Genomic DNA, 10710 nt, shown 5'->3' with positions numbered 1-10710 from the left:
TGGGGAAACCTGCAGTCAGCTGAGACTGAAGAAGTAACTTGGATGAGTGGCGAAACGTTTCTCCCACTGAAACCGCTACGTCCAGATGAACAGAATCAACTTTTGGAGATTTACTTACCTGAATGATTGAGAATACATCAAGACATATATGGTAACTTGGGTTAAACTAGGGAAACTGTCAGTTTCTGCCACTAGATGGCTCCTCTATTTGCAGATTGATGATCTTTACCAATGATTTTTACAGTGGCAGCTTTGATTTTTCCTCTTAATGATCTTGCCATCGGTACATTTATTTATTTTAGCACGTTGAGAACATATCACCGTACATATACAATACATTTTTGATGGCAGTCTAGGTTTTTGTATGCCATTTATGTACATGCCGTTGGTGTGTGTAGACCAAGCCTCCTTCACTGATCTCAGTTCAACACTAGCAGTGTTTGTTTCTCAGTTACACTGAATTAGTGACGCGTTGATATGCAGAGACAAAACATTAGAAAAAATAAAATAGAATATATTTATGCCTTATACAATGCATTCTACAAACTAAGCCACTATGCGAAGATATAGCAAGAGAAAAATAGAACGCGAGAAACGTGAGTAAAAAACAATGTCATTCAACAAACTTCTACATTTCATTCGCAGGTGAACTGGCAAATATTACAATGTCGATCATTTTGCGGTGGTTTATCACAAAATACATCAAAATTACACAATAGTAGTCATGATAGGCACAGCAGTAAAAACTGACACGACTCTTTTGAAGCCATGCTGACACAGATCTGTTTAATGAGCTCTTGAAATGCACGCTCAGCTTCCGACTGTCAGAAAGGAAGATTGACAGAATTGTCCCAAGCTGTCAGTGCCAGCCTGTTTTATATAAATGCTGGAAATTAATTTTTTGATTATTATCTTTTTTTTTAAACAAACAAACAAACAAAACAAAACAGATGTTTGTGCACAGAAACGTTCTCTAAAATGTATCTACATGTGTGGGATTACATCTATCCATCTATTCATTTTTCTTTCTTTTATAAAAAACAAATAAGTGGAAAATGCCCTAACAGTGTATCTTTTAGTCATTACTCTGTGAGAAATAAGGGCATGTAAAAGATATTGGAGAAGTCAGCCCTCTTAATTGTCTCATAAAACATTTAAGGTGTGTGTGTGGGGGGGGGGGCAGAAATGCTGCATAGTATAATTACACTGTCCATTCGAATGTGTGTCCACAAGATGACTGCTCCCTAATTCAGTAGGAAAGTTAAGAGAAACCCTGTCTCTGTATTAGTATTCATCCTAATGTAATTAAATTTATATTGCCTTGCATAAAAGACTATCCAAGGTCACATTTGTCCTTCATGAACTATGCCACACCTGGCGCTCTATAACGAAACTACCATACATTTTTGTGAGAAAGATAATAATAATTGTCAGCTACAATACAGACATTTACAAGTGTACATGTGCAGTGCTGATTAACCTTTCACGAATATGTAAATAAAAGCAACAGTGAGTTATTTGGTAATTCTCGTTTTTGATAGGAGTACAGGTATCTTTAGCAAGCTGGTATATGAGCATAATATCACTGGTATATTCAGGTGTACCAACTCATCACTGCAGTAAATACAGTTTGGTGCACCAACAATGGAAGTAATCTGTAATGTTCGGCTATGGCTCTGCTTTTAATGCGAATATTTCCACCACATGTGGTTTTCTTTTCTTTTTATCCCGTCCATTTCTATTTTACTCAGTGTTGATTTCATATTATTTTACTTTATTTTACATATAATTGTTTTCTATTTTCCAATGACAACTTTTCTCATACCTAAGTTACTAAATTAGCATCTCTAATAAAAAATAGATAAATCTCTAACCTTCACCGGTAAAATCAAATTTTGACTTAAGGAAATTAGAAACCTGTTGAAATTCATTAGCCATCAGGATAACACGGTCTATTTTTTTTCTGTCTACATTAAGTGTCTGTCTAAAGTTATTGAAGCCAGCCGGTCTTGGCTGTTCCAGCCCACGCCGCGGAGAGCGCGGCGAAGCGACACGTCTCCGGTATCTCAGACAACGCAGGCGTAGTGAGCGGGACGACAGGTAGGGGGCGGCAACATGGCGGTGACGGCAGCACAGCCACTGAACAGCGCACATCCGTGAGAGCGGCACAATCACACACAGCTTTGTGTGTTCATCGCAGGTCTGTCAGCTCGGTAAACTGCCCGGCACCGATTTCACACCGGACCTACTGACCAGAACTCCTCAGAGTGGATTTCACTGAAAGAGAGTGATTTCTTTTTTGGTGTTTTGCTTTTTTTGTTTTTGTTTTCTCGAGTGTTTATTTCATTTTTTTTTCGTGATGCTCCAGAACAGTGATTAAGTATATTGCAGAGATAAAGCGTAACAGCTCCTGAAAAGCTCCCGGTTTGGCTGGAAATGACAAGCGGTAGACCGGTGACAATGCCGGGCTCGCTGTCGCTCTCGGACCGACAACCTCCTCCAGGTCACGTGCAACACGCGGCTGCAGTCTCCGCTGCGGCCGGTGAGACAGTGATGATGTCCGGATCAGGTTCAGTGGTCCTCCCGGCTGGGATTATGAATCCATCGGTTCCTATCCGGAATATCAAGATGAAATTTGCCGTTCTTACCGGACTGATCCAAGCTGGAGAGGTTAGCAACCGGGATATTGTTGAAACGGTGCTGAATCTGGTAAGCAAACATTTTTCCTATCACTTTGTGACTGGACATTACTGCACAAACCCCAAGTCATCACTGGTGTTCAGTGGCAACTAATAGAATATAACGTGCATGTAACAAAATAATATTTATTTATTTATTTATTTTTTACATCGAGCGGGGGAAAATAATAATTACATTATTTACAGCAGTAATATGAGCAGCTGCCCCAGGATATGGGAGAGTATACAGCAGTGAACAGTTAAAAGTCACACATGTACACATACAGATAAGGAAGGAGGAGGTGGAGGTAAGAACACAAAGCCAGCTCAAGTTTTCTAAAAAGTCCCACAAAGTCCCAGCTTCCCTTGTGTTTTCCTGCAAATCAAGCAGAGTCATTGCAGGTGAAGTGCATCACTTGCTGGGATTTAAAGGGCAATGTCAAGTGGTATTCATGTTAAAGTAAAATATGAGCCCATGCAGGAAGGCAATTGCTTCTTCTAAGTGTGGGAAAATTTCAGGGATAGACCTGGCAACTGTAGGGGAGCTATTCTCACGGAGCCCAGACTTACTATAGCCCTGCTTTGTGATGTGATCAGTGTAGCTCCCCAGCAACGTGTTAAAGATATAGATTCTGCACTTAATTAAAATGTGGTATCTTGTGGTAGTATGACTGTTACGTGTAGAGTATTTTGTTTCACTGCTGCTTCTAAAAAGTAAGAATGAATGATTTCAGCACAATGTGTTTGAGAATTTGAACCCATATATGACCAGGCTAACCAAGTGAAACCAGTTTGCTGTCCTGGTGTATAAATAGACTGTGTAAGCAGTTAATACCTTTTTTGCTTTGACCATCTGCAGGAGTACTGCACAGCCTGTTTGCAGAAGTTTGCCTCTCCTTGTTAGCACACTAGAGATTAATTACGACCTGTTCTGGCACAACAGAGATCCACTTTGTGGAGCAGGACAAATTGTAGCCTTTGGCATGTTCAGGCGTGAGAGAAGTACTGCAATAGCTGGAGTCTCTGACACCTTGCCCCCTCACACTTTGCAGCGCTTTTTTCACAGGAAATGTGCACACCAGACAAGGAATAACACTGCAGTCTCTTGCTTTATTCTCTTGACCTACTGAATACAAAGTGTTGATGTCACAGCTTCCCTTTTCTCCCTGTGCTCATTTAGTTTCAGTTATTTGTAATGTACAGTAAGATGCATTTTTATCAAATCATTTTCCAGCCTCATCTGTTCTCAATTTGTTTTGAATGATGAATTTAATTAACTGGGGTAATAAGTGGTCTGCTCTGGTTAGGCATTTTGGATATCAGTCAGTTTGATCCTGCTTGATTTTTTTTTATAGCGCAAACAAAATAATGACCCTGCAAACACACAAAAAAAGACATAAACTTAGACCGCAATTGTTATTCTGTCTCCCTGTTTATATATAATACGTCCAAAAAGTGTGTATGGATCTCACTAGTCAGGGAAAATGGTGAAAACATTCATATTTATCCTTACAAGATCAGGCTGGGTTTTTTTTGGTTTGTTTTTTTTGAGTGTACAGTATTTGGGCATTCTGAGGAATCCTTAAGTTTGCCTCACGGGATCCAGCTGTAGAGTAATAAAATATTAATGTTTTTCTCATTCTCTAAGGAAACTGTTCAGAAAATTGTGGTTTAAGGATACCGGCTCGAACATCTGTCATGTAAACATTTTATTCTGTTTTCTACTCCAGATGTGCAGTTTATGACCATTTTTTTGGAACCTGTCTGTCTGATGAGTTTCTCCAAGTTAATAATTAGCACCAAGAATAAATCATTTAACGATTCTCTGACTGAAGAAAGTCAGGTATGCTCTAATGCAGGGGTCCCCAATCCCAGTCCGCGAGGGCCGGTGTCCCTGCAGGTTTTAGATCTCACCCTGGGTCAACACACCTGAATCACATGATTAGTTCATTACCAGGCCTCTGAAGAACTTCAAGACATGTTGAGGAGCTAATTTAGCCATTTAAATCAGCTGTGATGGATCAAGGAACATCTAAAACCTGCAGGGACACCGGCCCTCGTGGACTGGGATTGGGGACCCCTGCTCTAATGGATCATACGTTGAAGATTGGTACTCAAACAAGATACCTTGACCTATGGATACAGGCTTCCAAGCACATAATTATCCTGACCCTGACACCATGGCTTCCCATGTAGTGCCAATAACTGGTTGATATTAACACCAAAGGATGACACTGTCACGTCAGGTCAGAGTTATCACAAGGCTTACTTAGGACTTATTAAAGTGATACTCTACCCATCCCATTAGATCAAGCGCTCACTATTTCTGGGCTTGAAAGGAAGGTTTTAAAAGTGGGAGACTTCTGCTGAGTTGAGTTTAATAGTTACACATTTTCATGTTGGGGAAAAGTTTTAAAGCTAAATTCAAACTTGTTAAAAAATTGTTGTAACATTACCCGGTTATCCACTATGTTTATATGCTCATTCCGCTCCATGATAGAGAGGCTGCTATTGTTTTCACCTTGTGAATCTGTGTGTCTGTAGGTGTGTGTGTGTGTCATGGAGATACTGTCATGGGAACTAACTCAGCAGCTGAGTGCTTTGGCAGGTGTTTATGTATCTGTTTATGGACAGATTGTGTTCATGTGATTGCAGTAACTGTGTGTAGTTAAGCTCAAAATGAAGGGCAGGTTGAAAATGGATTTGTCTACAAAGTATTGATGTAATGTAGTAATGACTACAAAGTACTTGTGGACTGGAACACTGACATGTTGATAGACACTGACATGTTGATAAAGGATTTTCGTTACCACGGGATGTATTAAAGGAGCAAGGAGGCAAGATGGAAGAACTGATTTAGTATGATTCTATAGTATTGATGCTGCTGTCACAGGTAAACAAACTTGTGTAGATGCTAATTTTATTTGGTCAAAACCACATTTTTTAAAGAAAAAGAAACTGCTAACGTAGGGTGGTGATGTGTAAAATAATTTATTAATGCCTCACCTTGTTGGCCAGTGGTCTATAAAGGGGTTGTGAAATCTTACATTAGTTGTCAAAAATAGGAGTTTAATAATACATTTCTAGAAAAATCTTGCCTGTACAGTGTTCCCTTAAGGCCACACTAAGGTCTGTTACTTAGTCCTCGCGAGTATGACTTGTCTTGACTGTCTTGCCAGCTTAGGTAGAAATGGCACTAACATTCTTAAAAGAGAAATTGAAGGCAAGCTTTTTGTACACTCGCCAGCCAGTTTATTATATACAGGGTTGGACCCCCTTCTGCCTACAAAACTGCCTTAATTCGCTGTGAAGCAGGCACCAGGAGACACTGTGTTCATGAAAGGATGGAAATTGTCAGTGACACTCAAGGTGCCTGTGGTATTTAAACAATTCTCAGTTGGTACTAAGGGGTCCAGAATTGTTAATAAAATCCCCCTTATACCATTAAACATATGTCTTTAATCTCAATGTTGCAGCAGGCTCATAAGATCAGGCAGCATTTTTCCAATCTTCTGTTGTCCAATGTTGGTGAGCCACAGTGTATTATAACCTGTTTCCTGTTCTTAGCTGACAGGAGTGGCACCCGCTGTGGTGTTTTGGTGATGTAGCCCATCTGCTTCAAGGTTTGATGTTCAATTTAATTGAATTAAATTTGTGTTCAGAGGTGCTCTTTTGTAAACCTTTGAGTTACTATTGCCTTCTTATCAGCTCAAAGCAGTATGGCCATCTGTGATTCTGACCTCTAATATTAACCAGTGTTTTTTATCTTTTCTGGACCATTCTCTGTTAACCATTGTGATGCTCAACATGAAATTCAGCATGATTTGACCATATCTATATATCTAAATGCACTGAATTGCTACTACGTGTTTGGCTGATAAGATATTTGGATTATGAACAGCTGAATTGGTGTACCTAATTAATTGGCAAGTGAGTTTATACCCTTGGTGTTTTGTTGATTACACGGTCAACATACAAATGAGTTATTTTCATGAGCTTAATTGCAAATGCTGCTAGAATTATCCTTATGACAAGTGCAGTGATGCATATTGGACTATGGTTGATTGATTATTTCAGATAACAAAATACTCTAGAGCTCAGTTTCACTGAATGAGAACCATCTTTGTTTTATCTTTAATTGATAGTGACAGCCAAATTAGTCAAGATACTGCCATATTGAATAAAGGTGAAGAAACTGGAGAGTTGACATACTTAAACAATGAGTGCTTTGCACCAGAAGGCTCTGGAGCTTAAACATTTGTCTGCACTAAATTGGTATTTGTAATTTTAAAACTGGTTTTCTTTGTGATGTGTTCACTGATTGTCGACAGCAGTCAACAAGGGGTAAACACTGCAGTTATGTAGTGTGGCTTGTCTCCTCAAAATAAAGTTTCTGTGTTACTAAATTGTTTACAGAGTGAAGTAATTGCTATCTAGAATTTTGGGCTTTTCCTTTTTGTGGGAATGAAGCACTTTTTTGTACCTGGCCAGAGTGTGACGACCGAAGGGCTCGGCTGTTTTCCATATAACCTGTGTCTCCCTTCTAGGTAATTGGTGGGTTAAGGTGACCCAATTTAGCATGCAGCACACATGAGCCTGAGGACTCAGGGTTCCAGCCCATCCAGAATTTTTTGAGGGCCTCTTTTTCTTGTCCTCTCCCTCTATCAGCCAGCTGAAAGCGCACTCAGACATTGCATGGACACTGATGTGCTGACAACAATTGATAGTAGTCTTTGGTTCCATTTTATAGTTAATTTAACTATTTAACAGCATCTTGCAACTATGTGTCATCTCCTTCTTTTTGTCACATACGTTGAATTGGATTGTGGCAAACGGGGGCTTGTCTAAGAGTTCGAAAACCCACTTGTAAGATTAAAGTTTTTGGTCTGCTAAATGCTTAGCTGAGCTGAAATGCTTCTTTAGTACAGTCAGAAGTAGTTTTGTATTTAGTATCATGAACAACACAACACAAGATGGTGTTAGTTTCAATCGATTACCTTAATTAACTTTGAGTGACTTCTGATTGCTGTTAGAAGATTAGTCCCCATTTCTTTTGGCCTCAAACCAAGTGTCTTTGTCTTATTGCATGAATCTAGCCATGCGTTTATCAGTGTGACAGCTCTCTTAAAGTCTTGCCACAGAATTTATAATTGTACTGTCATGAACTTCAGCATTTAACATGTTAACCGAGGCTTTTAGAGTCTCAGATCATGTGCTTGGGTTTTTTGCTGTTTCTCTGAGCCTTTCACAGTCTGACCTTGGAATGAATTTGCTGTGATGTCCACTCATGGGAAGATTGTGTTAACACACCTGACTTCTCCAGATCAGCGAACTGATTTTTATAGAGGTAGTTACATTTGCTGATGATCAGTTAATCAAGTGCATTTGATTAGCAGCCCCTGGCTTCTTCCAATCCTCTTAATTCCTCTGGAAGCAGTGCACCTAATTTTTAACAGAATTGCCTAGAGTCCTGTGAAAACTCTCTTTTTCACACGACTGTGTGTCGTGGCTAAGCCGAGGGCAACCGGTGTCCCATCTGTGATAGAGTTACAAGGCATGAATGTACCTTAAAATAAAAGGCAAAGCGTATGGCAGTTTTAGGAGAATCAAGGAGCGACATTGTTTGAAGTTGATCTTTCTCACATGATGTCACAGTTTCACTACTGGAAATACTTCGTGTCTGATCCAGGAGGCAGGGCACATGGTATATACTTACTCACAGTGAATTCTCCAGACATTGTAATAGGGAGCTGGCAGGTTAAAGACCATTTCATGTCTGATCCAAACACTCAGACTTCAGCATTCTATCATACAGATGCAAGTTCAGGGCTGTACTGTATGTGCGAAAACCTCTTGTAGGAGCCCTAATTGGTTACTTATAGCTGTTCTGTCCACAGTCCAAACATTTAGCCGTAATGAATACTTTAAATATCTAATATTTGTAGGTGTGGGCAGCAGTGGCCAGGGTGATGTACCGATCATCCATCCAGAGTGTTTTTGCTCTCTGCCAGCTGAACTCTTAGATAGGCTTAAGCCCCACAAATGTAATGAAATATACAGAACATAATGAGAATGTTCTGTATATTTCATCTAAGTGATTGATCGAACAGCTTGGAGCAGCACCAGTCTGACACGTTCTTTGAGCATTGTTTCACTATAAATGTTAACAAGTTAATTGAATAAGAGTTAAATAGCTTTCCCCCCCCACATGACCCTAAAACAAAATCTTGTTTGTGCAATAGAGTAATTGAATGAGCAAAACACTGAGATGGTACTGTTTTGTGCCACCATCCCTTATCAGACCTAATTAAAGAGAGATGTCATTAATCTTTCATGTATAGCCAGCCTCAAATGAAAGCTGTAATTAAGATAATGTAGTATAAAACAGGTTGTGGAGTTCTGCCTTCAAGGTTGATGTAATTCTGAAGGAATTAAATGGTGTAACAAAGGCGAGCTTGAACCCTGCGATTTTTACCTTGGGATAGCTTGTCTTTTGTGCATTGCTGTATATTAGTTGTGTCAGTATAATAAGATCTCTTAATTCCAAAGACTCCAAAGGTGCTCCGCTTTGAGAGGGGGCAGTGGTGCTCATCATTCTGCGATCTGCACTTTAAAACCCAACATGATATTACTGCTGCAGTGGTAAAGGTATACTTGGCCCAAGTTTTCTCTGGTTATTGAGACCTTGGTAGATTCTGGTTCTGTTCTGCAAATAATCTTTGTTTCTTCTCTTATACTGATTGTTGATTTTCACTGTAAAAAAAAAAAAAAAAAAAAAAAAAGGCATATTTTACTTTGTTTCAATGTCACGGAAGTAAAAAACGAAAGGTGGACACTTTTTACAATATGTAAATCACAGCAAAAACAAAAAAAGGAAGACTTTCAGTCTCCTTCTGTTCTGTGAAGGCGGGAGAAGCTGGAAATGTTATAATTTAAAACCAACATGTAAGCAACCAAGTAAACAGACAAGCAAAAAAACAGGGAATCAGACAATTTAAACTAAAGCTCACTTGCCATCAAGAGACATTCAATATATATGAAAATTAATAATGGATGAAAGACAAGCGCTGAGACTTGTATGTGGTCTAAGCAGCTTTCAGTTATTATTGGCCTACACTGTAAGTGTCCCTCTGCTGCTGTTGAGTCAGTTTCACACTTTGATCAATCTTGGATCAATATGACCTCTGGGCCCTTGTGCAGTTCTACAGATTTTTGAAAAATTATATTGGCTTCATGACTCTTTTATGTCTTTTGTGCAGACTCACTGCATGCATATACGGAATAACTATTTAATACGACAAGAGATGAGATACATGCATTCTCAATTTAATGGCATTACACAGAACAGGAACACATTTAATTGTTTTGATTGTGATGTGGCCGTTGCTGTGTTAAATATCATAACAAGAGACTCTAAATGTAGCGTTAATCTGAAACATGTTTTGCTAACGCTCTTCTGTAGCTGTGTGGTGCACTGACCTCTGTGTAGAGCAGTATAATGAAAGATAATTTACCTATGTGGCTCAATTAGGCATTGCATTAATGCTGTTAATGTACCTGGGACAAAAGCAGTAGGCTTCATGCTCTTTATAATGAGAGATTTAACATTCATTAGGAATAGTAGTGTTTACCTTTATGAATTCTTCACTCAGCCTTTTCTTATTTTCCACTTTGAACCACGTGTATTAGAGGGGACTACAGTATGCTAAAATTGTCCTTCCCTTCTAAAGTTTATTCTCTACTAAGCCATCCATTTCTGCCAACAGCAGTCTCCTCTGATCTACTCCATGATAATCTTCTTAGGATCTAAGGAAAAATAGAAATTCTTATTCTGTTCAAAGCTGTTTATTTAAAAGTAATTTACCTTAACTGTTGATTGATTCAGCCAGAATGCTGATATGCATTTTCTTGTCCTCAACCAAGAACAAAGCTAAGGAAAGTATTCAGTGTTTTTGCTATTGAGGCACAGCTCCATTGTTGCATCTAATTTTCAGGAGGTCTCTGCAGGTTGTCAAGTATCCTTGTGGTTAGG

General features: G+C 39.1%; 1 protein-coding gene across 5 annotated transcripts in view; it reads left to right on the top strand.

The window, feature by feature from the left end:
• Positions 1-2132: 2132 nt before the first annotated feature.
• nbeab (neurobeachin b) overlaps positions 2133-10710 on the top strand; it is a 199838-nt gene continuing 191260 nt past the window's right edge. For 4 of the 5 annotated variants that reach the window (XM_084950038.1, XM_084950037.1, XM_084950035.1 and 1 more), the window contains exon 1: positions 2134-2709. In XM_084950038.1, the coding sequence (XP_084806164.1) occupies positions 2437-2709 (273 nt within the window). In that variant the 5' untranslated portion in view covers positions 2134-2436. Of the gene's footprint in view, positions 2710-10710 lie in introns of all 5 variants that reach the window. The other variant, XM_084950036.1, reaches the window with a different exon arrangement.

This window comes from Perissodus microlepis, chromosome 14, assembly GCF_051167445.1.
Source record: "Perissodus microlepis isolate ML-2025 ecotype Zambia chromosome 14, ASM5116744v1, whole genome shotgun sequence".
In the NCBI taxonomy this organism is placed as follows: domain Eukaryota; kingdom Metazoa; phylum Chordata; class Actinopteri; order Cichliformes; family Cichlidae; genus Perissodus; species Perissodus microlepis.
Note: the sequence above shows the minus strand (reverse complement) of the source record. Positions and strands in the feature narration are given on the sequence as shown.